This window comes from Hibiscus syriacus, unplaced genomic scaffold (genome assembly GCF_006381635.1).
Source record: "Hibiscus syriacus cultivar Baekdansim isolate YM2019G1 unplaced genomic scaffold, ASM638163v2 tig00110895_pilon, whole genome shotgun sequence".
Lineage (NCBI taxonomy): Eukaryota > Viridiplantae > Streptophyta > Magnoliopsida > Malvales > Malvaceae > Hibiscus > Hibiscus syriacus.
Window position 1 is genome coordinate 6,277,303 of NW_024062903.1, and position 26,207 is coordinate 6,303,509.

General features: G+C 32.5%; 3 protein-coding genes, 1 long non-coding RNA gene and 1 pseudogene across 5 annotated transcripts; 3 read left to right on the plus strand and 2 right to left on the minus strand.

The window, feature by feature from the left end:
- Nucleotides 1-2,011: 2,011 nt before the first annotated feature.
- Nucleotides 2,012-2,636, minus strand: LOC120146016 (nuclear speckle RNA-binding protein B-like). Its single transcript, XM_039159681.1, has one exon. The coding sequence runs from the start codon at nt 2,622-2,624 to the stop codon at nt 2,127-2,129; it is 498 nt and encodes a 165-aa protein (XP_039015612.1). The 5' UTR covers nt 2,625-2,636; the 3' UTR covers nt 2,012-2,126.
- A 1,636-nt stretch (nt 2,637-4,272) lies between these two features.
- Nucleotides 4,273-4,686, plus strand: LOC120146090. Its single transcript, XM_039159746.1, has one exon. The coding sequence runs from the start codon at nt 4,273-4,275 to the stop codon at nt 4,684-4,686; it is 414 nt and encodes a 137-aa protein (XP_039015677.1).
- Nucleotides 4,687-5,845: 1,159 nt separating this feature from the next.
- LOC120145808 (protein WVD2-like 4) lies at nt 5,846-9,362 on the minus strand. 2 transcript variants are annotated; one of them, XM_039159532.1, is made up of 9 exons: nt 9,149-9,362; nt 8,453-8,701; nt 7,967-8,350; nt 7,821-7,873; nt 7,481-7,552; nt 7,299-7,380; nt 7,150-7,221; nt 6,899-7,006; nt 5,846-6,424 (listed from the first exon to the last, which is right to left on the minus strand). In XM_039159532.1, the coding sequence occupies exons 2-9, from the start codon at nt 8,675-8,677 to the stop codon at nt 5,969-5,971; spliced, it is 1,452 nt and encodes a 483-aa protein (XP_039015463.1). In that variant the 5' UTR covers nt 8,678-8,701; nt 9,149-9,362; the 3' UTR covers nt 5,846-5,968. The 2 variants fall into 2 exon arrangements, with proteins under 2 accessions (XP_039015463.1, XP_039015464.1); XM_039159533.1 differs by having other exon boundaries at nt 8,453-8,704.
- Nucleotides 9,363-17,343: 7,981 nt separating this feature from the next.
- LOC120146045 lies at nt 17,344-19,291 on the plus strand. The gene is made up of 3 exons (XR_005518176.1): nt 17,344-17,459; nt 17,903-17,992; nt 19,184-19,291. It is a non-coding gene; the product is annotated as an uncharacterized LOC120146045 (long non-coding RNA).
- Nucleotides 19,292-21,259: 1,968 nt separating this feature from the next.
- Nucleotides 21,260-21,736, plus strand: LOC120146046 (annotated as a pseudogene).
- Nucleotides 21,737-26,207: the final 4,471 nt, after the last annotated feature.

Below are 26,207 nucleotides of genomic sequence, written 5' to 3' on the forward strand. Positions count from 1 at the left end.
ACTCGAACCACCATCACCATTTGTTTCGTTATCCTATTTAACCTATCATCAAGCTATTTTTTTCTCAATCAACAAAATTCTTGTCCTCTCTCTCATTCCATACTCACATCTTTAGGTCTAACCGACATAAGAATGAATCTTCAAAGGTATCATATGAATCTTCTCAATACTTCAAAGGTATCATATGAAGAGAACCATCATTATTTTTTCCCGTATAAGAATGAATCTTCTCGATGGTTTCAATAATAAATAATTTAAACAAGTTCTTAGTCCATAAATTATCTTGGACAAACAATTCATGTTAGGACTATTATGTCGTCTAAAGTCTAAAGAGGAGATGATTTGTCTTAACTATATTGAAGCAGGTTGACTTTTGAGTAGAGATAGAGATATTTTTGACCGAGTTATGCAACACATTAAACTGGATCTAAGATGAATTAATCTTAAATTTATTTGTGACGTTAAAAATATATTTGTCTTCCTCCTAAGTTAACATAGAACAATATTTGTATGATTTGCATACTTTAAAATATTAAAGACTAATATGTCTCAAAGTAGTAAGATGATGGTTGACATGTTGAATATGTAACTCATACATTATAAATTGCATTTATAGATATGAAATTATTACTCGATTGAAGAGTATAAGGTATCCTCTCAACTGAATTGTATGGTTTATAACAATTGAACATGCCCATAGGTCATTCATCAAGGATAGTCGATTTAATTATTTTTTATTCTTTATTTATTAGTTTGTGGTGAATATAAGGCGGTATATGTTTAAACACTCTCAACTATTACTATTGAATGTTCGTACATTTATGCATATGTAGTATTCGAAACTGAAATCTCAAGGAATAACAACAATTATTTATTTTTGTAGTAATCATTTTCATTATGTGAAATACCCAATAGAGCATTGAGATAAAAATGAAAAAACTAGATGAACAAATATAATTTAAATAGATCATAAAGATCAATGATGACAATATATTTATAATGAGATCGTTGGGGAAAAACTACTACAAACTTAGCTTTTTTATATTGTTTAATAAGTGTAAGTTTGATTACATACTTTAGTGGAATGACATCGTAATCCAAATAATCATGTAATTAATAGATAAAGAGGCGAAGCTTAATTATATATTATTTTAGCTCATGTTATATTTATTCAAATGATCTATTTTATAGATTGATATAACTCTTAAATGGTATGCATGTTAGATTACAGATAATTGAAAAACAATTGTGCAAAAAATATATTATAAAAAATGTATTATAAAAATATTTATTAAATGAATTGTATTTTTTTAATAAAGAAATAAATAATTTAATGTAATTATTTTTTATGAATAAATTAAATAATTAAATTTAAAATAGAAAATTAAACTAATAAATTATCATTGTAAAAATTATAGAATTAGAAAAATAAATAAATTTTACATATATTGCAATAAAATAAAATATCATGACCTTAATAAAATTAAAACTAAATTATTTAATAATTTTAAATATAAAAAATAATTTTATCGTAATTAATTTATTTAATTATAAATCTAATTTAAATCTATTTTATATTTAATTATTTAAATTAAAAATTAAGCTTAAAATTTTATTAAAATACAAAACAAACCCAAAATACATGATCGAATAAAGGGGCACGAACCAAACGACTTTGGTGGTAAAGGAATTGTTATTATTCCTTGAGGTCCCGGATTAAATCTTGATTCTTCTAATTTTCTTTATAAATATAGATACATTAAGTGGTTTCACTGATAAAAAAAAGTTATTTTTTAAAAAGAAATTTGGGTTCAAGTGGTCATATCTATAGAGTGTATGTGTGTTGTCAATATGTTAAAAAAATTATGAACATATGTTACCTTATAATCCTTTTAAATTATTTAAAAATTTGAAATATTAATAACTAGTTATTTGGACTAATTAGTGATATTATTAAGAACAATTTTTACAAAATTCAAATCAAACAGATAATTAATGTTTAAAAGATGTAATACAACCAAAATATATACTTTTTTAGATACATTTTAGTATTACATGAGTAACATGTTGGTAGCTAGTAGTAACATAACATTTTGAACTCATAATTAAGAACGTAAACGTATGATCTATACACAAGCTAAGAAACGCAGCCAAGTTGGAGACAGTTGAAGAATTTGATCACCATGTTCCACCCCATTAAAAGCCAGCTTCCACATTTCTGCATCAAACAAACTACCCGATCTCTTAGCCACCTTGGCCGGTGGGGCAACCGCCATGGATTCATCATCCTCTACCATGTTCTGGGAAGCTGACGAGGGTGGTCGATCATATGATTCGTCACTTGATAACGACTCCTTCCCCGTCAGGCGTTGCACGAGGCTCATGAACTCCTCGGGTCTAACATGGATAATCTTCGGCGACCTAGTATAGATCACCACAGGGTTAATTACCTTGTTGCTGCTACTGCTTCCAACGATTCGATTTCGAATATCATTATTACACGATGGTTTCTTGATCATCGATGAAGAATCGCTAACCTTTAACGGAGAAGGCCTTGGACCCTGCATCAAAGATCTTCCTCTAATGGAGTGTTTGATTTCACCACTTTCACTTATAAAACTCATTTTGTTTTCTCTCTTCTTGTAAGACTGAACTCATATATATATACGTTGATAGTGCACAAGTAAGAAGGAGTCCAAGCAGGAATGCTAAAAAATGGCCAACAAAAGTGGGTCTCTGGATTTGAAACGGTCGTTGTAGTACTATGGAGTTTTGGTAGACTCTGCCGGCTATGCTTTTTCAAAACAGGTTTGTTTAAAACCTTTTGGTTGACCCATCAATAGCAAAGGGAAGATGGTTTTTTTTAATTAATCATTTGTATTCGATCTATTGACCGCATAATTTAGATCAAATTTTGCAGAGGTCCATTATGGGGACGACCCTCTCAACTCAATTTGCTCAATTCGCAAACGTCGGATTTCTGATCTTGCTTGAGGACTTTAGTGTCTCATCCCACTAGATCAATTGATTGTTGGTAGTGACATCGGTAGTTAAGAGGAGTATTGTTCTCCCTAGATGTCATGAGTTTGAACATCTGTGTTTGCAAGGTGTGTGGACGTTGTGAATAGTTAAGAAAGATTCAAAACATATATTATATTGTAATTTCACATGACTATTGAAAAAATCTAAAAAAAATATATAATACGTAGTAGTGAAATAAAATAAAAATAATAGTTTAGATATTGAAGATATACTTGATCTAATAAAAATATGGTTGGCCGGACAATCTATCATCAAGTAATGAATAATCTAATAATTGATGGATACCTAATCAAGAATAAGTAATGCTTATCATCCGAAGCCTTTGAAGTCAACTGATCATTTTGCAATTGATTAGTTTGTAGACTTGTAAATTATATGGGTTAGTTGCTTGATAATTTCATATAGATTTATGTACTGTTTTTTTACAATTAGATAAATTATATTAATCCCATTTTTAAATCACATTCATTAAAAAATAAAATATGTTATAATAAAAATGTTGAAATAATGTAATCATTATAAGTTATCTAACATCGGGCTTGGTTTAACAAAGGAACAATGGGCTTGACGATTGTTAGGTTAGGGTTGGAGCTTAATTAGATATAAGTTTAATTTTCATGATCAACTCTTGGTTTGTGGTCCACAAATGGTTAATAAATAATCTAAATAAAATCAGGGAATGATCAAGTAAATTTACGGACCACTCTAATTATGCATTTAAATACTTTTTCAATAATAATAATAATAAAACAATGATTGAACTGAATCTAAAGTTTTTTTAACAGATTTCAATTAACTGAAAAACCCCCTCATCCATTGTTAAGAACACCATTGATCATCTAAGTACCAAACTTTCCATTTTATCATAATCGAATTTCTTTTAGCATAAATGCATTATGTTTTGGCGGTTGATAAGGAATCAACACATATCAGTTTCTCTAAAGAAGGGTGAAATCTTACGTTCATCATGCAGCAAAAACTGCAGTTTATTTAGTTCTTCTATCCTTGTAGGTTGTTGAGATTGGAGACAATGGTTTGACAGTGATATGCTCTTGCTAATTATAACTGTACTTCCATCGTTGCTACAAGGAAAACAAAATCGTAACTGAAACTTGTCACAACAAATATATAAGCAAAATAATTCCGCCAACTTTTTCATTCATCAATCAGTTTCCAAGTTCCAACCATATTAATCCTCATGAATCAAACTTCAGTTCCAGCAAGGCGATCATGGCTGTCAATCCGTTCCCTCTCGTGTTCCATCGTCCGCGACAGAAGGATCACCTCGAGGGACAGTGCCGGTTTGGGGAGCTTTGTGGGAGGGCGACAGCTGAGGGTGCAGCTATTTGTTGCTGTTGCCCTTTGGCGATAGCCAAGTTTTTAGTTTTAGCAATTTACAAGATCCCCGCTAGGCTATGCCACCGTGCTATCAGTAAGGTGCAGCGGCGAAAAGGGTTGATTGAGCCGCGCAACCAGCAAGGCGGTTGTGGTTGTGATAATAGGGATTTTCAGATTCAGCCTGTGGAGAGGGTGGAAGGCTCGGAAGAGAGTCAGAAAGCTGTGAAGGAACTGGAAAAAGAGATGTTGCAAAAGTTTTACGGGAGTAGATTTTGGAGAAGTCCTAATTGTCAATCCAGAATTTAAAAAACTGTAATTTGGGATGTTCTGATATCTCGGTATGAATAAAAACATTGAATATTTTTTTTATAAGAATTTCAGGCCTCGTTAAAAACCCCCTTCTTGATTAAAGTAGTTTGTAGAAAAGCTCCTTAATCAACGGAATGAGGAAAAGAGTGTCTTATGATATTATTGAACAAAAGAAATTACATAAGATACAACCTACAAAACACCCCCATGTAAAGCATAAATACACCCATAGTAAACAACACTAAATCAGTCAATTCCTTCTTTAGCTAAGGCGTCAGCCTCTAAATTGGCTGTCCTATTTACCCATCTATCAACACCATGTAATACATCAAGCCTATGAACAATATCTTTAACCATAAAAACATAAACATCAAGACATAATTCCACCTCCTTAACCCAATCCACTGCCACCTTGTTGTCACTTTCAATAATCAAACGGTCCTTGAAGCTCTCTCGAAAATCAGCATAGAACACCAACCCCTTATGAATAGCTTTTAATTCCATATAGGTCGGAGGCCCGGACCAGCAGTTTCCTTGAAAAAGCCTAAGGTCAACCCTGTGAAATCCTTTAAAACTCCTCCTATCCCACTCTTCTTTCAATCTCTAGTAGTAGCTGCGTCAACATTAAGTTTTACAAAACCTTTAGGAGGAGGGGACCAAGGAGAAACAGAAACAATCTGTTTGGCATTAAAAGAACACGAGTCCCCTAAGGAAGGATCTGAAATAAGAGAATCTTTAGGGATAGAAACCCCTTTGTTCTTTGCTAGGAACCAAGAAGCAAGCCTAAACCTTGCTAAGAAGAAATATTCAGCCATATCTAACTCCCCCTCAAACACAATTAGATTCCTTATTTTCCAAGTTGTCCAAAGGACGACCCCTAGAATTAAAGACCAAATTGGAGAGTTAGTCTTCATAGCAGCCCAAGCAAGAAGAAAGTTTTTCGCATTATCATGAAAAACAGTCTTTATCCTCCAGAAATTCATAAATTTGTTTCAAATAACCCAAACCACCGAACACGAGAAAAACAAATGTGAGGAAGACTCATTGAATATGGATTTTGTTGGTTCAAAGATAGAGCAATGTTCATGTCGCCAAACAATTCCAGAGCAATAGAATTTAATGAAGGAAATATGATTGCCTGTTGATGAATATAACTTACAAAATAACACTCCAAAAAATGTCATCAACTTACAAATACTATTCACAACAGCATGAAACTTGAGATTAATAAGTAAAAAAAAAATGAAACTATTAACACAAGGCCTGAGAATCCCGATCTTCAACCTCCAACTGTGACTTGACGGGCCATTATATCGGAGTTAGCCAAACCTGGCATCGGCCCACCATTCTGAGTAGGGTTTATTTCTTCTGCTACAGTTACAGCATCCTCGGATTGGGCAAGGTTGATGGGATCAGTCTGGTTTTCTTCAGGCTTCCCAACACAAGCATCCTGCACAAGGTTCTCCGTCTTCTTCGTTTTCGGTTCAGACTTTCCAGGCTTTTCTTCGGATTTGGCGGTCTCCTTAGATTGAAGCTTGGGTTGGGGCTTCTTTACAGTCTTCTTGGAAGCAACATCTTCACTACCATTGGTTTGATTTTTTTTGGTTGAATTGTTGCGTTCTTGGTTCAAGGATAGGCTAACACCAGAACCATCACCTTCTGAAGGGTTGTTGGTTGCAGCAGCACCGCCCTTGTTCCTTCCAAGCTTTGGGGATTTTGCACGTGTAGTCGGTATCTGTGACAATTACAGTATCAGATAATTGGAGTATAGATGAATGGAAGATGGTACAATGAATTAAGAGAGAAATATAAAATGCTGTAAGATAAATAAACTTGATCCATTTCTACAAGTCTACCGATGTGTGCATTTGCCCATTATCGATCGTTATCTCATCTGCCAATAGCACTGCATGGAAATGCTCTAGATTTCTAGTCATTAAAAAAACAAGTTGATATCATTCCTCATTGCATAACTACATTGATTGTGTTGAAGTGCTCGATCAACAGACAAAGCACTCGAGTTTACCGAGAAAATGCATCATTTTACCAATGTGTCAACAATAGTAGAAGCACAAAATCTTAATCTGACTAAAAGTTCTCTTGATCAATCAAAAGCCACCTAATAATCCCAGAGCATTAACTTGAATCAAACATAGAACTCTTAAAATCCCAGTAAACAGCCTGCAAGATTTCTGCACCTACAAATTACCTTATTTAGTTCAACTTTTGAAGGAGGCTCTCTGTAGAAACTTGGCATTGGTGTCGCTTTAAAAGTCAAACTCTTCCTTAGTTGCTTGATTTCTTTCTCCTGGTTCTCCTGCAGGATGCAACAAACCTAAAAATTAATGAAATGACGCGGAGATAGAATGAATTGAAGCAGAAAATTTGGAAACCATAACTAGTTTATAGAATAGATAAATATGAACATTCAAGTAATAGCTATAAAGTTATTGCCGAGACCCTTGATTTTGCCTGCAGGTTATTCTTTTCAACTTCCTTGGCATGGATCTTCTCTTCTAGCTTCGAAAGAAACTGCAGGAGAAGTTCATGAACAACCATTTATAAAATTAATGTGACTGGAAAATAACAGATTGCTCCATATTTCCAACCTTCTTCCGCTTTTCGGCACGTTCCTCCAACCTAAAGGTGAATCCTGGCCCACTACTCCTCCTAGTGCTACGAGAAGTGGCACTGCCAATAATCAAGACCAAAAATCAGACATATCAATAAAAGAAGAGTAATTAGTAAAATGACTAGCATGGCACATGGAAGTTAAAAATAATGACAGTACGAAGTAGTGGAATGAACATCATCATCCTCTTTGATCAGCACTGCAGCTGTTATTGGCTTTGAATCCGCTGATCTGCAATCATACAGGATTTGTTCACAGTAGAATTAAAAAGTATAAAATCGTTTTCCTCTGTCTGTTTATTTGCCAACCCCACACTCATTTTTTTTATTAGTTGCAGTGGAGTTGGGATGTTCAAAAGAACAAAGGGATCTATTCTGCATCCAAGTTCTAAGCAAATTTACCCTGAATATAAATGCATTAAAGAAGATATACAATACAACCAAAGTAGAAGAGGTTAAACAGTGTGAATCGGAATGATGATATGGCGACTAAAACTTACTCGGATGATGAAGAGGGTTTAGCAGCCGCATTACCAGGACCAGATTTTGCAGACTGATAAGTAAACACAGATAAAACAGAAAGAGCCATTTAGAAAGCGAAAAAGTAGAAAGGAAATTAGAGATTGATGATACCCCACATTCATACCACAGCTTGCTCATTGCTAGGGAAAGATGCTAAAGTAGCCCTTCTAGAAGTAGTTCCACCACCATTCACATTCTTCGAGTCCGCATGGATGGATCCGCGCCTATTGGGATGACTCGAACGAGACAATAAAAGAACTGATCCTTTGGAAGAAGAGACATGGACTTTCGAGTTTTTTTCCTGGGCATGTTTGGGGTCAGCTTTCTCCTCATATTCATCAATGCTCTTCACAAGAGCATCCCCATGGACTCTTCTTGCGGGAAATGAAAGACTCTGGGACAGCGCAGGCCTCTGATTACGAGTAACTGGAGCTGCACTTCTCAGATGAGGTTTATCCTTTGTCACCTTAATGTTCTTTGAATTACCACCACTCATATTACTAGGCTCCTACACATTGAAGCATACAAATACTCTAAGCTATAAGAAATTATACGAGTGATCAACAGATTCAATAACAATAGAACAGCTTGAATGGATGAAAAATGGTACCTTTAAGGTTTTTGAGATCTTGGAGACATTTGCAGGAGCTTTGTTTGCCTTGACTTGAGATTTCTTTCCCTGCTGCTTGGAATCTTCCTTCAGATTTGAGTCTCCCTCACCATTAATGTCAGCATTGGGTTCCTCTTTCTTTTCTTCTGCAAAAGATTCTTCAACTTCTGCTTTTTCACTGACGAGTATCTCTTCCTCCATTGTTACCCCGTTTTCAGACTCCATTCTACAGCTAAGGGAGAAAATTTCCTGCTAAAATTACAAATGATGATCATCAGCATCAACTTAAAAACTCAAAAAAAAAAAAAAAGGAAGGGTTTTTCCAAAAATCCAAAATGAACTGCATTGCCAATTTAAATTACGAGACTAGAGAATTCAAGCAAGATCTAGCTTTAATGACTGGTCATTGAATTGAATCTAAATGACGATATGTTCCCTTAACACATTCTTTACACAAAAACTGCAAAATCTGGTAAAATATAATCAAAACTCGAAATGAGAATCATCTCAGAGAAGAAAAACCAGTTGAACAAAGATCCAACTAAAACCATACAATTAAATTATCTGGCCACTAAAAAAAAAAGACAACGCTGACGTCAAAACTCGAACCTTTATGAACAGAACCAGACAGAATTCGCATAAACTCAAAAAAGAAGAAAACCCAAAGATTATTATCGACCGTTATAAAGAAATGACCTTTTTTTACAATAGCTTAGACCCAAAAGAGCTGAAATGCAGAGCTTGAATAAACAAACGAAGAAAGCACAGAATTTGGAAAAAAGTAAACAACAAAACAAAAATCAGAAACTAAAAGCTATAAATCCAAACTGGGTTTTCGATCGAGAGGCTTAATGACAATCCGCTTCATACAAAAGGGGATGGCTTTTCGTAATGTTTAGACTTCAGAGACAGACTGCGTGTGTTTTGTGGGCGTTTTTACCAAACTATCCCCCTTGCACGCAATAATTACCTTTAAGGCACCCTTTCCTCAAATATTACCGATCTAGCATATTTTAGACATCGTGGCAATAAAGTGTGGATCGTCATCCACGCCTTCGCGGGTTTTTGTTCGAGCTGACGCCACATAAGGAGAAGGCGTAGATCGCCATCCGCACCTTCACGAGGTTCTGACACGTACTAAATGTGCTAATTATGCACGTTGAATTATTGATACTCCATTATTACTCGAGCTTGAAAACTCATCTTTTAAACGCTCTCCCTCCCATATAAATAACTGCCTCTCTGAATGAAAACATCATCACACCAAAATTATTTGATTATTCTCACTTTTATCAATTCTTTTATCAAGTTAAGTAGATTTTATTATTGTTTTATAATGTAAAATTATTTTTATTATATTATATTAATTTTATATTTAATTATTTAAGCAAATTTTATTGTACTAATTATTTTATATTATTTTTAGTGGTTGTAAAATTAGAAAACGGAATCATACCTCGAGACATTTTACCGATATAGTAACAATATGAAATTATGTTATTTAAATTATTGTGAATTTTTTAAAATTTTTTTTGGATTAGTTTATATTTTAATTCATATATTATTTATTTAATTAGAGGTATTTCAGATATAAGACTCATTCTTTCAAAGTTATAAAATGATGCATATTTCAACTATTGTTTATTATGATGAAGAAATTCGGGAAGATAAAACCGTTAGAAAAACGTAACAAAATTAGCTCGTAACATTATCTCAGATATTTGAATTAAAAAAACCGTTAAAATTTAAAAACCCATTAAAATAATTAGCTCGGACAGAACTCCGCAAAGGTGCGGATGACGATCTTCGTTTTATTTTCACTGTGTCAGAAATGGTACTAAATTAATAATATTTGAAGAAATGATGCATGATAGATAATTATTGTTTATAAGGGTGGTATTTCGATAAAAACACATGTTTTTGTGTGTATATTTTGAGTTTAAAGGACTAGTTTTTCAATGAAGTGGATAGGAAGATTGATAAAAAAAAAGAAGCCAAATGACTGTATTGCCACCAATCTGTGGTTATTTGATTGCCCCAGACTTGAAGATTTTAACTTCACCTTCCTCAATTATGAATCATAATGGAGGGAATGAAATCAAAGAGGATTTTCAGCATTAATAAATTCCATAAAATAAAGTATCCGTTTCACAAGTGGTAAATGTTGGGACATTTATGGTCTAAATTCGGTATAACAGTTCTTTATGGTCATTTTTCTTCTTTTTTAATGTAATTCATTCCACTATCGCTATTGTAATTGTATCTAAAAAAACATTTTTTATTATTGATTTTGGGGTAAAGTACACATATGGTCCCCAACCATAGGATACTATTTTATTGAGTCCATCAACTATTAAAAATTATAAAATAGTCTCTCAATTATTAAAAGTTACAAAATAGTCCCTCGATTATTAAAAGTTATAAAATCATCCCTCGACTATAGGGAACTATTTTATTCAGTATCTCGACTATTAAAAATTACAAAATGATCACTTGAATATTCATATATTTCAAACTTGTCTTTTCTTGTTAAAAATTTATCGGCCGTCTAAGTTGAACTTTAACTTACTGACTAGGATGTTATAAAATCATATTTTAATGATGTTTATTAGCATTATCGTTGCTTTCAATAATTAACTCAATGACATAATGTAAACGAAGAATCGGTCTACGAAATACAACTCAAACATTTCTGGAAATAGATTTTATCATATCACAATCAACAAGTTAATGTTCAGCTCAGATAATTACTATTTTTTTGACAGAAAATGATGAATTTGGAATATATGAACAATTGGATGACTATTTTGTAACTTTTAATAGTTGAATGACTCAACAAAATAGCGCCCTATTACCGAAGAACCATTTGTATACTTTACCCTTGATTTTAATTATATCATTATAATAATTAATATGTGTATTCATACAAATAAACTTTAAAATTAGAATCGACTAATTACATCACATTAATTTTTAGATAATATGTTTCAAATAGAATTCACATGTCAGATTAGTTACAATAAAAAAATTGCTATTTTTATTTGATTTACTTCAATTTAAGTTTAAGTTTAAACTTCTTTTTAAAATTTTAAATTCAAATTTATGAGATAAATAAAATATAGTATATGTTTAAAAAAATATAATAGTGAAAATAAAACGCGTAACAAAAATCAATTTTAACTTAAAGTGCTTTGATAGTTTAACCTACAAAATCAAACAAATTTTTAAGAGATTAATTTGAATGTCTAAAATATTAAACATTATTATTATTAATTCTAAACATGCATAAAAACACTTTTTTTGAGAAAGAGATGGAGGATATTAGTGAGATTTCTCATTTCAAAGACTACAATAATCTTAATACAGGTGTCGAGATGAAGTCCTGTAATATAGTACAAGTTTATTTTTATAATTTTTTTCTAATATTCGTACACTTTTAAGTTATAAATGTGTATTCTAGGATTTTTATAGAAAATGTATGAGAAAACGAGATTTTATTCGGAGTAATATATGTTTTTACAATCTTTTAATTTCATCTAACTTATTTTTTATATACTAAATTTCTTCTCTACTACCGTAATATTTTGTCATTTTAAAGTTTTCATATAAATTTATGTATTTTTACTTCATGATCTTATTTATTTTCTCACATTGTCTTTTTTATTTTGTAACTTTCTATAAACAATATTGTTTTTTCTTCTTCTTAGCATCCGAAGTAAATCTAGTAAATTATTATGAAAATTATGTTTCATGTTTTCTATATGTTCATCATATATATATGTACCTATTTTTTATATACCCACTGTTAAAAAATTAATAGAAATGCTCATGATATTTTAAAAATTTTCAATAATGACATGTCATTATCTTATGATGGCACGTCATTATCATCATTAATTCTTTAACGGCAAGTGATCAAAATGAAACAAAAACTAAACGTTAGGTATAATTTTAAAAAGGAAAATATTTAAATGACCAAAAGTAATGATTGAGTACTTAAACGTGTAGTTACCCTTATATTTGTTACATAATTATTATATTTATTAGATGTGTCACATTTTTCAAATTACCAAATCTAATAAGTAGTGAAAATGAAATTCATAAATGAAGGTTTGACATTAAAATTGGAAGCATTGAATAAGAAAATGACAAGACAAGAGTGAAGGGTACTTGGTGAGAAAGGGGTGCTGGAGTTGTGGGAAGGTTCAAGCAACAATGTAACATGTTGAATGACAATGTGGTATGGTACAATCAATGAATATCCACTCCAGTATTCCGTTTTGGACAGTTTTGAGCATAACATCACACCCCCTCTCTTCACGTTGTATAATCAAATTATTTAATCATAGATGTATTTTTTTATTAATTTAGAGTGATTATAAAGTAGTATTTGTTTAAAAAAAATTAGCTATTGATAATGTATATACATCCGTCGCAAAGGCAACTGTTCAAACTTAGAACTTCTAAAAATAATAATATTCACTTTAATCATTGAGACAACTTGAGAGAAAGAGGAGGGGAATGCAGAGAGTGCACATACACCCTTAAACATAATTTCATGTTTTTATTTTGTAAGTACGAATGAAGAGGGAAAGGTGACATGGAACATTTTTTTTAGTGATATGTAAATATATTCTTAATTGATATTATATTATCAATAAAAGTGACGTAATAAAATATGTTAATAAAATAATTCTTTTAAAATTTATTCTTATTAAGATAGTTAAAATTGCATTTTTTTTCAAAACTCAATTTAAACAAATAATTCAATTTTGTGTAAGTGTGATTCATCCTCTAATCACACTTATTTATTTTATTATGTTTCAAACTTGGTTAATGATGGAAACGTACGTTGTCTTTGACTCTTTGTTATTGTGAAATAATAAGGGAAATTAGGCTGTCAAGGAGTGGCAAAAAAATGTGCACATTCATTAACTAATTTGATGCATTGTGCTGTTTTAAGAGTTTATTGTATTCAATGGTCTTTCTTTTTAATATTTTATCAAAATCTTAATCTTATTTATGGAATTTGAGTATAACATAATTAAGTAGAGTTTAAACATTAACAAGATCAGGTTCAATTATAAATTCAAGATTTAAAGTTAAAATTGAATTCGATCAAGTTCTACTTTTATGTGAGTTAAAAATCAAATTGCCCAAACTTGTTCAACAACACTTTGAATTTAATTGTTTTTGTTCAAGTTTAAATTGAAATTCTCAATACTAAACAAAGTAAGCTTATAAGACTCATAAGTCATTCAAACCAAGTATTAAGGTATTTGAATTTCAATTACTCAACACCATGAGTTTCTCGAGCTTGATTTTAATAAAATAATAAATATTATTAATAAGGAACATGTTTATCTCGTCAGTGTTTCTGTGAGAGCGATGAAAGTATAAGGAAGAGTGGAGAAAGAGAAAAAGTGGAGATGTTATCTCTCTAGCTCATAGCTTAGAGGTATTTATAGTGACCCTAGTTGATAGTGTCAAGTATAGGATAATCATGTCTATTAATAGACTATACAAATGTGACCGTCAGCTATCAGATTTGACTCTGTTAAATATCACATCAAAAACTGAAGAAAATGAATTAAGAAGAATGATCCCAACGGAAGATGATTCCGGAGATGGTGTGATATTTTCGAGAAACTTTTGGAAATTATGTTCAGATGATGAAATTTTTGAAAAAATCTTTATTGATGAAGATTTAATAGATTTCAAAAGGTTTTTTTCGAGAGGTAGACTAAATATAAATATTTTTAATTGAATTTGAATAACTTGTAAACATGAATACTCCTTTACTATCTATCTTTTCTTAAAAAGAAAATAACATTCTCGTTACTTTAAATACGTTTCTTTTAAATTTGTAAAATAATATTAAAATGTGGAGAATTATATAAAGTGAAAAAAAGAATGAAAATGGAATGTGTTGGTAATGGGTTGAGGAAGAATTGAGGCTAATGACCTAACTCACCAACCACAGGTTGAATGTTAGAATCCCATCTTAATCTGAATTAAGTGGGCATTTTTAACACCTAAATTTGTCCTTAATTATTGCCTTAAGCAAAGACATTTTACTCCAAATGTATTTAAGACCCAGATATGTCATTTCACAACCTACCCTACCCAATAATTGGAAACAACGCACTGTTTGAGACACATGAAACTTCCTCCCTTCCTCTCAATCTGAAATTGGTAAGACTAAATATACTGAATATCAGATTTATAATAACAATAATGACAGTAATATTATCTTAATTTGGATTGGTGTACAACTCTAGTCCAACTACAGAAGACATGGGGTGGGGTCACAGCCAACAATCATCTTGAAGATGACGTGGCAAGACCGAGCAACGTGATTGGTCTCACGTTCTTCACAGCTGTCACAGAACGTGGATAAGTAACAAGCACAAGATTTGTGTGTTTCAGCTTTATCTTTATTTTAAGGTAAAGGATGAATCTCGACCGTTGGATTAAGATACGGTGGTGGGTCCCCATCATTGTTTATTATTATTTTATAAAAAGGATTTTGCGGGTGGTGCGTTGCCTTCGCAGGTTGGCTTTCAAATATTGGATATTTTCTTTTTAGGAAAAAAAAAGAAAAAAAGAAAAAAAGAAAAGGAAATTGTTGTTGGTTCATGACACAATGTTTTCCTCAATTTGCATGTGAAGATTTGTCTTTGCCTCCCAACTGGAAATTTACTTTAGAGAATCCGATGCAATTTTCCTTTAAAGAAAATGGAAAAGGGAACAATATAATAATTCAATCGCCAAATATATGAGAATAATATCCTTTACTTAATTACTTAAGTCACACTAAAAAAATTAATTATAGGAATGATAATTATTTTTTTAACAGGCTACACTTTTATCAGGATATGTGTTTATTGGATGAAAATAAAAGGCACTATCTGTGTCTTTCAAGAAAATATTTAAATTTTATTTATTTTTATATTATTTTAAATAGTGTATTTTGAATAATAATAATAATAATTATTTATATTTCAATAATTTTTTTACTTCACAATATCAATTCATTTAAATACGTAATATTTACATTTGATAAAAAATAACGTCTTAATAAATGTTTAAACTTATGGTTTGATAAATACTTAAACAATTATGTTATTTAAATAGAAACATATTTTTTTTTTTACATTTGAATTGTTGAGATTGATATTTACAATAAACGTGAAACAAATAAATCTCCACACTCACGGATGACCTTTATTTGAACTGGTTTCACAATGCGATCGACGTCAATTATGCGTCATTTTTTTTGTATTAGACATCTTTAACAAGAACGTTATTGTCACCGATATTTTGTCTGGCATCACCGTATACTAATGGTGTAGGTTGGTTCATTGACGTGTCCGAGTCATTCGACGATGGATGGTGACTCGTGAAGAATAGTAATTGTGGAGGTGTTCGACCAACAATCTTATAGCTGAATGGAATCAAAGAAAATCCAAAGAATGTCATCAGTAAACAGGAGATCGATGACTAGAATGATTGTGGTGAAATGGGTAGAGGAACACTCCCACTCAATAATGATGCCCATACAACTTACGTCTAGCCTGATAAAACTAGTGTGTAAAAATCCTATATTGAGCTTGATGGGACTGGAATGTACTACATCGATGGGTCCAATGACATCGACTGTGTAGGTTGTGACGGTCCAAGCGATGTTAATGAAGATGACCTGAAAGTGTTCCATATTTTTCGATTCTATCTTTCTTGATTAATTAGGGGCCAACAATACTGTAAAGGTAAATTCTTTTCCCTCAGATGATGAATCGATTGAGCTTGATTTGTCTCAAACAATAGATACCGCTTGCCACAAAACATAAATCATAATATATATTCTTCGAAAATTGTCATATTTATGTGCTATTAGGCCTAATCGAAGTTTTACTTCTCCTGTCCTTTGACTCCGTATATTTTGCCAAGGACCATATTTGGTCTAGGAACATACTGTACGAAGCTACTGCAGCAACACACGATCAGTCGGGTATTACTTAACAATCGCGTAAAATATAAGAGGCATTGTTAACATGCATGACATGCCATCTTTCTACAAAACATAGTATGGTGTGCAATAAAATAACTTGCAACACTCAAAACAAGATTTAGATGTTGCGATCAAATCAATAAGATCACACTAGTTATCAAAATAACCCTTAAAAGCAAATTGTTCCTTCTAATTCGTTCAAAATCTCAATAAATAAATGATTAAATCAGAAAAATACCATGAAAGGAATTAAATTTAAATGTATTTTTATAACATATGTTTAGGAAAACTAAGACTATACCTGCGAATAGTGAAATGATCCTATCATCTAGAAAAAACTGAAAAATGAGAGACAAGAAAATCACCACAATAAAACTGTTCTCTAACAGTTTTTTTTGCGGTGTTTTTAAATAAAATACCATAAAATTTGAACAAAAAGTGGTGTTTACGAGTAAAATGCCACAAAACAAAGACATTAGAAACGCCGCGATTAACTCTTATAAAGTGACATTTTTGTAATAAACACGACAATAGTCATGCACCTTAGCGGCGTTTTTGTAATAAACACCGCAATAATCATGTATTTTAGTGACATTTTTGAAATAAACGCCGCAACAGTCATGCACCTTAATGATTTTTTGTAAAACATGCTGCAATAGTCATGCACTTTAGTGGTGTTTTACAATAAATGCCGCAACAATCATGCACCTTAGCGGCGTTTTTGATAAACATCGTAATAATCATACACTTCAATGGTCTTTTTGTAATAAACTCCGCAATAATTATACACTTTGACGGTGTTATTGTAATAAACGCCGGGTTTTTGCAATAAATGCTGCAACTTTTAACCCACTGGGTTAGAAATCCTTAATTGTTTCATTCCCATTTTTTCTAGTTTTTCTCTAACGCCCAGCCATCACAGTGAAGTCACCACTATGCAGCCATCACCACAACCACAACATCACGCCGCCGTCATCGGTTTCCGGTCACCAACAAGTATGTCTCTCTTCTGTTTCGCACTCTGCCATTTTCGTGTTCCAAAACCATCCAACTTGTTTCTTGCAATCTGCTCTATCGCTTTACGATAAATTCAAAATTTTCGAGTTCCCATACATTGGAATGATTTCAATATGTTGTATCTGCTGTTTCTTGCCATTTTCGTGTTGGATCTACTTTTGTTTTCCTGATTTGATGTTGTTTAGTCTGATTATTTGTTGTATCTGCTCTATAAGTATTGGAATCCTGGTGAGTAAACTAGCTGGAAAAATTGTGATTGGATTGTACGGTGACAATGTGCCCCAAACTACTGAGATTTTTCATGCTCTTTGCACAGATTTTGTAAATTGTTCTTTTTCCTCTAATTGACGTAATTTTGGTGTTAGCTAAGTTTTTTAATTGGTAGCAGTATGTTAGTTTTCGATTATTGTCTGTTCTTGTAGGCGGGAAGGGCTTTGGTTATAAAGGTTCCCAGCTTTCCATCGTGCATTAAAGATTTCATGATTCAAGGAGGGGATTTTGATAAAGGAAATGTGGGTATTCATACTCATTTAACTTTTATTCATACACATTTCCATCGTCTGTTCTTGTATGTTAATTGTCCATTATTTTGTCATTGAGCTCGCCTTTGCCCTGTTAGTTTAATGTAAAACCTTGCCAGTCATATTCATAGTCATAGTGGCATCTAAGCCTTTAATACTGCAATGAATTCAGAAATATTACTGCTTCTAAAATCTGTCCTTTATGATCACAATGAAAGTTAATAAAAATGAAGTTTGTTTGCCTTGTTACTTGGTCTGGCAAAAGCAAACATAATCTTCAAGTTTCATGTAGATAAAGTGTCTCGCCTTTACTCTTTTCTGATGTTGCAAAAAGCTACATATTTGATTATCATTTGGGATTCCTGTGGTGCTCTTGGTATCTTTGCGGGATTTATATTGGATAAATGTGTGGATCTTAAATATATCAGGACACTTGTTAACCTTGATGGCCATTCCAAAATCCAAATCCGCACTGGTGGACTTAGGGCTCTGTTTGTAATGTTGGCATCTTACATACAATGCTCTTCAGCTTGCCGGCCATGGTCTTTTACAATGAAACGTTATTTGACCCTCCAAGTAGATCCAGAATGTAGGCATCTGTCCGCTTCCAAATGCTCAATAAAGCAATGACTTTTGCGGTTTGTCATTTATTTGCTTTTTTAGGGTACTGGAGGAAAAAGTATATATGGACGTACCTTCAAAGATTAAAACTTCAAGTGTTGGTTGATTGTCTCAATTTCATTGCTGGCATAAAATCAAATAGATCATTGCTAATAGAACTTGTTTTTTTATCATTGTCTCGATTTCATTATACACAAGAACAATATTTTATATAATTGGGAAAAAACCACACCACAAAAGTATGGAATCTGCCTATAAACACCTTAAATGGTTGAAAACACACATAATTTTACCTTTTGTTTGTGGTATTTTAATATATCAATATGAATATGGCAAATGGTTGATGCTTGGGGAGGATGGAGCTTATTCCAAACGTTACTTCAGACTTTGAAAAAAGTAGCATCTAAGCATGGAGTCTCAAACCCAACTGTTTCTGTTAAATACATACTAAATCATGTAACTAATTACATACAAAATTATTTATTTATTTAAGGATTGTTTGAGTATGATGCATTGAAACGTAATAGGGTTTCTACTCGATTTACTGGAATGTTATGACAGCAAGCTGTAGCAGAATCAATGGTAGGGAAGATGTGAGCAGCATACTAGAAGTTTCAAGAAGAGGGAAAGATCTGCTTAGATTGATAGGGGATTGTGGATACAAGGAAGATGCCATATTTTGTTTATTCTATTGAATAATATAGAATTACATTACATTTCAGTTTGAAGTATTGTTATTGGATAAATTTTTAATATATTTTTATTGTTAAGTATTTCAACTTAATACGTAATTGAATTTCAAGTTTGTTGTGATTGGATAATGGTACAATATGTTAAATTTGAGTAGTACAAAACCATAAATAATATTTGTCAAATCAATTAACCTTAGCGGCGTTTTGTGAATAAAAACGCCACTATATATTATGACTATTAGCGGTGTTTATGGACAAAACGGCACTATAGATCTGGATCTTTTGCGTCGTTTGTTTAAAAAGCCGCTAAATATCATTATATATAGTGGCGTTTTACGTGCAAATGCTAACTATTGCAGCGTTTGTAAAATAAACGCCGCTCAAAATCATAACCTTTAGCGGCGCTTTTTGCAATGTTTGTTTTTGTGCCACAAGAGTTTTTAGCGACACTTAAAAAGACCGCTATGTAACTAAAAAACACCGCTATATGACTAAAAATGTCGCTAAAAACCAGTTTTGCTATAGTTAATGGACGAGTTAAAGAGCCCAATATAGTCTAAAAATAATGAAAAATATCGAGCAAAACAATAAAGATATTTGCAAAACAATCCAATCAAGAAAGTCACGAGAATCATGTATAAGATATCAACCTACAGAAATCGAATACATATATCATGTTATGTGTATAATGCAAAATGTAACTAATGAGTTTTAATTACCCAACGGAAAGATAACAAATCACATGATAAATTTAGCGTCTGAATTTAAGGAACCATAATAAATGGGTGGATTTATCATTCATATAAGGTGAATCGTGATACTTCTTCTATCATAATCCCTAAACCCCAATATACCAATACATAAGATGTATGCATGCCATGCCATACCAGAAGTGTTATTAACTTATCAGAGTTCTATCAATTCAAAAACGTCAAAATATAGAAGTCGTATATATGAAATCATATCTTATGAACGAAAAGACATTCATATCATATTATTGCATAAAAATATAATTAGAAATCATAGTTCATCAATGTTATATATTTAAGATGCAATTAAGCTCTAAGACGATTCAAAAGAAAGTAAATCTATCATTTTGAAATCATTCGTTAATAAAAAATAATCAAACAAAAGGGAAAGGGGGTGTAGTATTAACCCGGTAACACAAATATCTTAAGAATATTAAACAGACCTTAAAAAAGAATAGAGATTTATATAAAATTATACAGGAGAGGACACACACCTATTTTAGAAAGGGCACGGTTCAAAGATATTAGGACAGTTATTCTTCCTTTAACAAGAAATTACACCAGGTCTAATACGTACATCGGAAAAAGAAAAAATATTCACAACTTATTTTGGACATTAACTAATAAAATTTACTTATACTAAAATAGCTTATCTGAATCGATGACGCTGACATTTTAATTTCGATATTTGAAGTCTGAATTAACCTTAAATATTACTAAAATGTAATAACATTGATATAATATACTCATAGTATTGATATACTGAATCCTATACTTAAATAACTGTGAATAGTTCAGTCTAATATTTTATTTTAATAATTTTGTAAACTTAATAGAATTACATTCGAGGAATGATCTAGTTATGTTAGTATAAAATTAAATAACTTTGCATACTTTCAATCAATATAATGAAAATATAAATTAACTCAAAATCTTACATACAGGTCTCAAAGAGGCAGTCCGCATACATGAGAGTGGCAGAAGTACAGATCGCATTAAGGCATTTGCATAACCAGACGAACAAAATCTGTCCATTTTTGCATGCCAAAATTAATTAAACAACGTGTTACTTCCAGCATCCCACGTATTCACCATGCAAAGGTTCAAAATCTCTTATAAATTGCCATCACTCCCCACCCTGTTCCTCACCATCAAAACCTATAACCAAACATATCCCACTTACCTGTAAATCAACAATGGAAAAGCTCGCAGTCTACTTAGCCACCTTCGCCCTCGTTTTGTTCATCGCCCATGTTTCAATCACAACTGTGACGTTCGACGAGGAGGAAAACACATGGAGGCCGTCTAGGCGATCACAGAGCAGCTGTCAAGAGCAAATAAGGGAGCAAGACCATCTCCAGGACTGCCAGATACATGGAGGAACAGTGCGGTTGTAGCAGCAGCAGCTGCAGGTACAATAGATAATGCAGCAGGCACCTTGACTCGTGTTGCTGGCAGCTAGAGAAGCTGGAGAATCAATGCCGATGCCCCGGTCTAAAACATGTGGCAATGCAACAAATGAAAGGACAGATGGGAAGAGAAGAGATGCCAGAGTTGTATGAGGCTGCTGAGAAAATTATGTCTAAATGTGATATGAAGCCTAGGAGGTGTGATTTCCATCTCGCGACAGGGTCTAACGGACCATAGCCGCAGCTAAAATGCTGAAGAATAAATGTTAAATTGTCTCCCCATCCATGGGGTGACTAGCTTTCTTATAATAAAGCACATCATCGTGTGCACTTCTGTTAAATGTTTATGAAAAAGTTGCTCATCTGCTTTAGATTTTCTCTTTGCAACCTTAATTTTGGTTTAAAGAACAGTAACTTGCCTAGGATTATACATTGAGCTCCAAACACAAATTACAAGAACGTTAAGTAAATGCGCAGAACGGGAATTTTAGAGCAATATCAAGCTTTATTTAATACAGTAACTGAAATGTGGTTATCTATAACCACTTCGAATACCACAAGCCACCATTGTCTTTAAACAAAATATAAGGTCTTAAAAGATAATTTTTTATACAGTTTTAAAACTAGTGATGTTGCCATTCATTTTTAACTTTTATTAATTTAATCTTTGAATTTTATGAATTCTATTAATGTTATCTTTTTGATAAATAAAATTGTCGTCAACTATTATAGTATTAATATGTCAAACTATTGTGTTGATATAAGTCCAAATGTGAGTGATGACGTAGTAAAGAGGCGGGATTAATTCTCCTAAAAACTTGAGGACTTACTTTTCTTTCAAAACTTTGAAGATTTTAATTGATTATTTAAAAAAAAATCAAAAACCTATTTAACCTTTAAAAAATATTAAAATTTTAATGACTTATATCAATAACTTGCACTAAAGCAAAACTGTTATGTAGCGGCGTTTAGAGAGTAAACACCACAAAATTTAAACATATAGCGGCGTTTACAATCCAAACGCCACAAAATGAAACTTTAGCGGCATTTATTTAACAAACTCCGTAATAGAATATTAATTTAGCGGCATTTTTAGCACAAACGCCGCAATAGGGTTAGTTTATAGTAGCGTTTTCCAACAAACGCCACTATAAAGAGTACTTTAGTAGTGTTTTTAGACAAATGCCATAATAGGGTTCATCAATAGTGACATTTGTTATAAAAATGCCGCAAAAACATGTGTTATAGTGGTTTTTTTAAAAATACCGCCAAAGGATAAATATATGCTCCACCCTTTTCTCCTGCACGATCCCTAAAATCATTTCAACTCTTCTTCCCTAAAAGCTTCTTCTCTGGTACAAAAATGATCCTCACACGATTCCAAGTGACGTTGTCTTATGTCTGTCCTGGCGACCAAATCGGCCCTCTCACCGGCGAACTATAACACAATTGCACGGTTTGATCCCTTCTCTCCCTATTGAACTTTTTCATTTTTCTTTTTGTTGGTATTCTCAAAATGGGGAAAACCCAGAAAGCTAACGCATTTGAGAAAAATAATAGCTTTTGAATAGGAAAACAATATCTATACATAGTGTTTTACCGGTTTAGTGCTTGGGAGCAGTGTTTTACTACTTTCGAATAGAAAAATAATAGCTTTCGAATAGGAAAGTAATAGCTTTTGAAAACGTGAACAAATAGTTGTGGTACAAATAACAGGTGTTGCCTTGAGAGCTTGATTCATTTGATTGTGTACATGTAAGCAAGGATGTGTTTGTATTTGGATTCTTTATGCATTTGAATGACATTTTTGGTGAGGGAAAATAAGGGAAAGAATTAAAACCATGTGGTGCCATTGGTTTATGAAATATTGTAGTTTGGAAAATGGTTTATGTGAACTATAATTCTAGGCATTGATTATATATATTTTTGTTGGATCCGACCTTTTCAATTGATTGCTTTTGGTTATATTAGGGAGTCAGGTTTGTGGCCGAGTCTATAGGGGTTAGATGTGCATAAGAGGATGAGTTTTAAATGGGAATTTTGTTTTGAGGGAATGTTTCTTTTCCTTTTCACTTAAACAACAAACAAGCAAAGTATTGGTTTGTTTTGAGGGAATGTTTCTTTTCCTTTGCACTTAAATGAGAATTTTGTTTTGAGGGAATGCATTTACATATGAATATGTGAGGTCTGTGTATCAAGGAGACATGTATTAATAATTGTAATAGTATTAGTTTGTTTATCCAAGAAAGATAAATGACTCTCACAATTGTCTAGCGTATTTTTTCTGAACTTTTATGGAGCTATGTTTCTGACAATAGTCGTAGCCTCATTTTGCATACGATGTTGAGAGAAAGTGAACACTCGAACTAGTTTACAAAAAGATAGAGTAAGAGAAATTATCGTCGGAATGTCAACGTGGCGTATTTGCTCTAACGATGGATCAAATTATCGTTGGGAGGCTTTCAGTCCGTTTTTGCCGTCTATCAATAACATTTTTCGCCCGGGCAGGGAAAGACCGATACCGACAGGGGGTTTTCTCTTTGAAAATATTTCGAAATGTGAGGAGTCGTCACAAATCATTTAAAGTGAGATTGGAATATCGTAAAAAATCGGGTGATTTTAATAAAAACGTTTTATTTTAATAAAATACCAAGTTTTAGGGTCTACGAAAAGTCCAGAAATCAGGTTCGGGAGTCTGTTACGCGTTGGGAAGGATTAACACCCCACAAGCGCCCAAAAATTGGTACATAGTTGATTACCCTCTATTTAAAATCGGAGATTTTGAGTCCGATCTTTATTTAACTTAAAAATCATCAAGGATTCAAAGTTAAAAAAGGGTATTCGTTTATCGAGACCGATAACATTCGCCCCGAGCGTAATTGCGGGAGATCAACTATTGTGTCTAATAAGCGAACATTGCCTCATTTTTAGAAAACATGATGTGGTTTTGAAAAAGATGTCGACTTATTTAGGGAATTACCAGTAGTTACCCCCTGAGCACGATCGTGGAGGATATACTATTAACTCCTTAATAAGTGAACAGTGCCTTAAGTTTTAAAAACAATTCAATCAAGCCAAAATTTATTTAATCCTAATTCTACTAAAAATAAATTAAGGCTTTTTCTAACATACAGTGTCAAATTATGAAAATTAAAGAACCTAGGGGCTTAAACCTAAGAACGTGGGATCCAATATTAATCCTAATTAAAAAATAAAATAAAAATAAAATTACAAATAATAAAGGAAATTAAAATATTCAAGGATCTAAATATAATAAACTTTAAATGTAAGGACTAAATTGTAATAAAATAAAATCTAGTAGCTAAATAAGAAATACACAAGGATCAAAATGTAAAAATTAAAATATCAGTAGCTAAAATAAAAGGGACTAAATTAAAATAAAAGAAAACTGAGTAATAAAATTAAAATAAATTAAAACGAAAGGTCCAGTGACTAAAGTGTAAAAACACGACTAAACTAGAATGGCTTATGAATGATTAATTCTTAAAATAAATGAACAAAGTAAGAAACTCCTAGAAACCAGGGACCTTATGCATGATTTACCCAATAAATTAAAATGAAAACCACTCTCATTCTTTAATTTTCAATCACGTGAAATCAAAATAAACAAACCCCTCTTTTTCATCTATCTCAACTCTCTCCATCCTCTCTACACAATGTATGGCCGACAGCTTCAAAGCTCCTCACCAACACCGTCGGCTACCGTAAATCAGTGGCCATCCATTTTTCTGACCACCCAAACAAAACTCGAACTAGAAACCTTCCTCAATAAACTCTAAGTCCCGATTTAGGACTAAACTACCAACCCGATACTTGAAAAAACTCAAGCCTTTTTCCACGATACTTCAACATGCACTTCACCGGCGACCTATACTCCGATGAAGGACCAACAACGAGGTAAAACTAATTCTATTTATTGTTTTTTTATTTAACTTGCAATTTTATTAATATACTGCTTTAGTTTGAAAATAGCAAAACAGGAGAAAAAACTATAACAGATTCAAAGGTATAGTAAACCTTAAAAATGTACCATCTGCTGTTGAATCGCTCTTCGAAGAAATAGAAAAAAAATCCTTTGTTACAGATTTTCGTTCTATTTTGAATGGGGCTAGAGGAAGGGCTCCCCCGTTTTATATTTTATTTGGGTTTTTATAGACCCATTTACATAGCTTTTACATAAACTAGTATCCACTTGATGTGTGCATCAGATATGCACTTATCCTTTTAGTGGAAGGAAACAAGGGATAGTGGCATGGTAGGTATGGTGGAGTAAGAGAATTTGGATGGTGAGAGCTTGGTGGTGGCATTGTAGTGGTAGGGTATAATAAAAAAAAAATAAATGGTGCTTATAGTTGCCCCTCTTTGCTCATTGCTGTGAAACAGAAATGAAGCAAAGATAATAAAAACACCATTTTTCTTCTTGGTCTCTTCTTATCACGTTGCGAACTCTTCACTGGGAATGTCAATTCTTCTCTTCCTGTGAAATTAGTCGGGTCCTCGCTGCAAATGATGTCATCTTTTCTTCGTTCTCTTGGTTGAGTCTTCATCTTCAATTCTTCTGGTTATGGGTTCTTCTCATCCTGGAATTTCCCCTGGAAATGTTGATCCCTCTAGCGAGGCGTTGCTGATTCAAATCCATATGTGATGAATGAAATTATTGATCAATCTCCTTCTGTGATGGAATCGAATGAGATGTGTGTGATGATCTACCTCT

Excerpts from the sequence above, each read along its gene's own strand:
- LOC120146016 (XM_039159681.1), bottom strand. The coding sequence starts at position 2,624 with ATGAGTTTTATAAGTGAAAGTGGTGAAATCAAACACTCCATTAGAGGA.
- LOC120146090 (XM_039159746.1), top strand. The coding sequence starts at position 4,273 with ATGGCTGTCAATCCGTTCCCTCTCGTGTTCCATCGTCCGCGACAGAAG.
- LOC120145808 (XM_039159532.1), bottom strand. The coding sequence starts at position 8,677 with ATGGAGTCTGAAAACGGGGTAACAATGGAGGAAGAGATACTCGTCAGT. Across the intron at positions 8,351-8,452 it reads AGATCTCAAAAACCTTAAAG|GAGCCTAGTAATATGAGTGG; the intron begins GTACCATTTTTC and ends TTCAATGTGTAG. Across the intron at positions 7,222-7,298 it reads GTGCCGAAAAGCGGAAGAAG|TTTCTTTCGAAGCTAGAAGA; the intron begins GTTGGAAATATG and ends CTTCTCCTGCAG.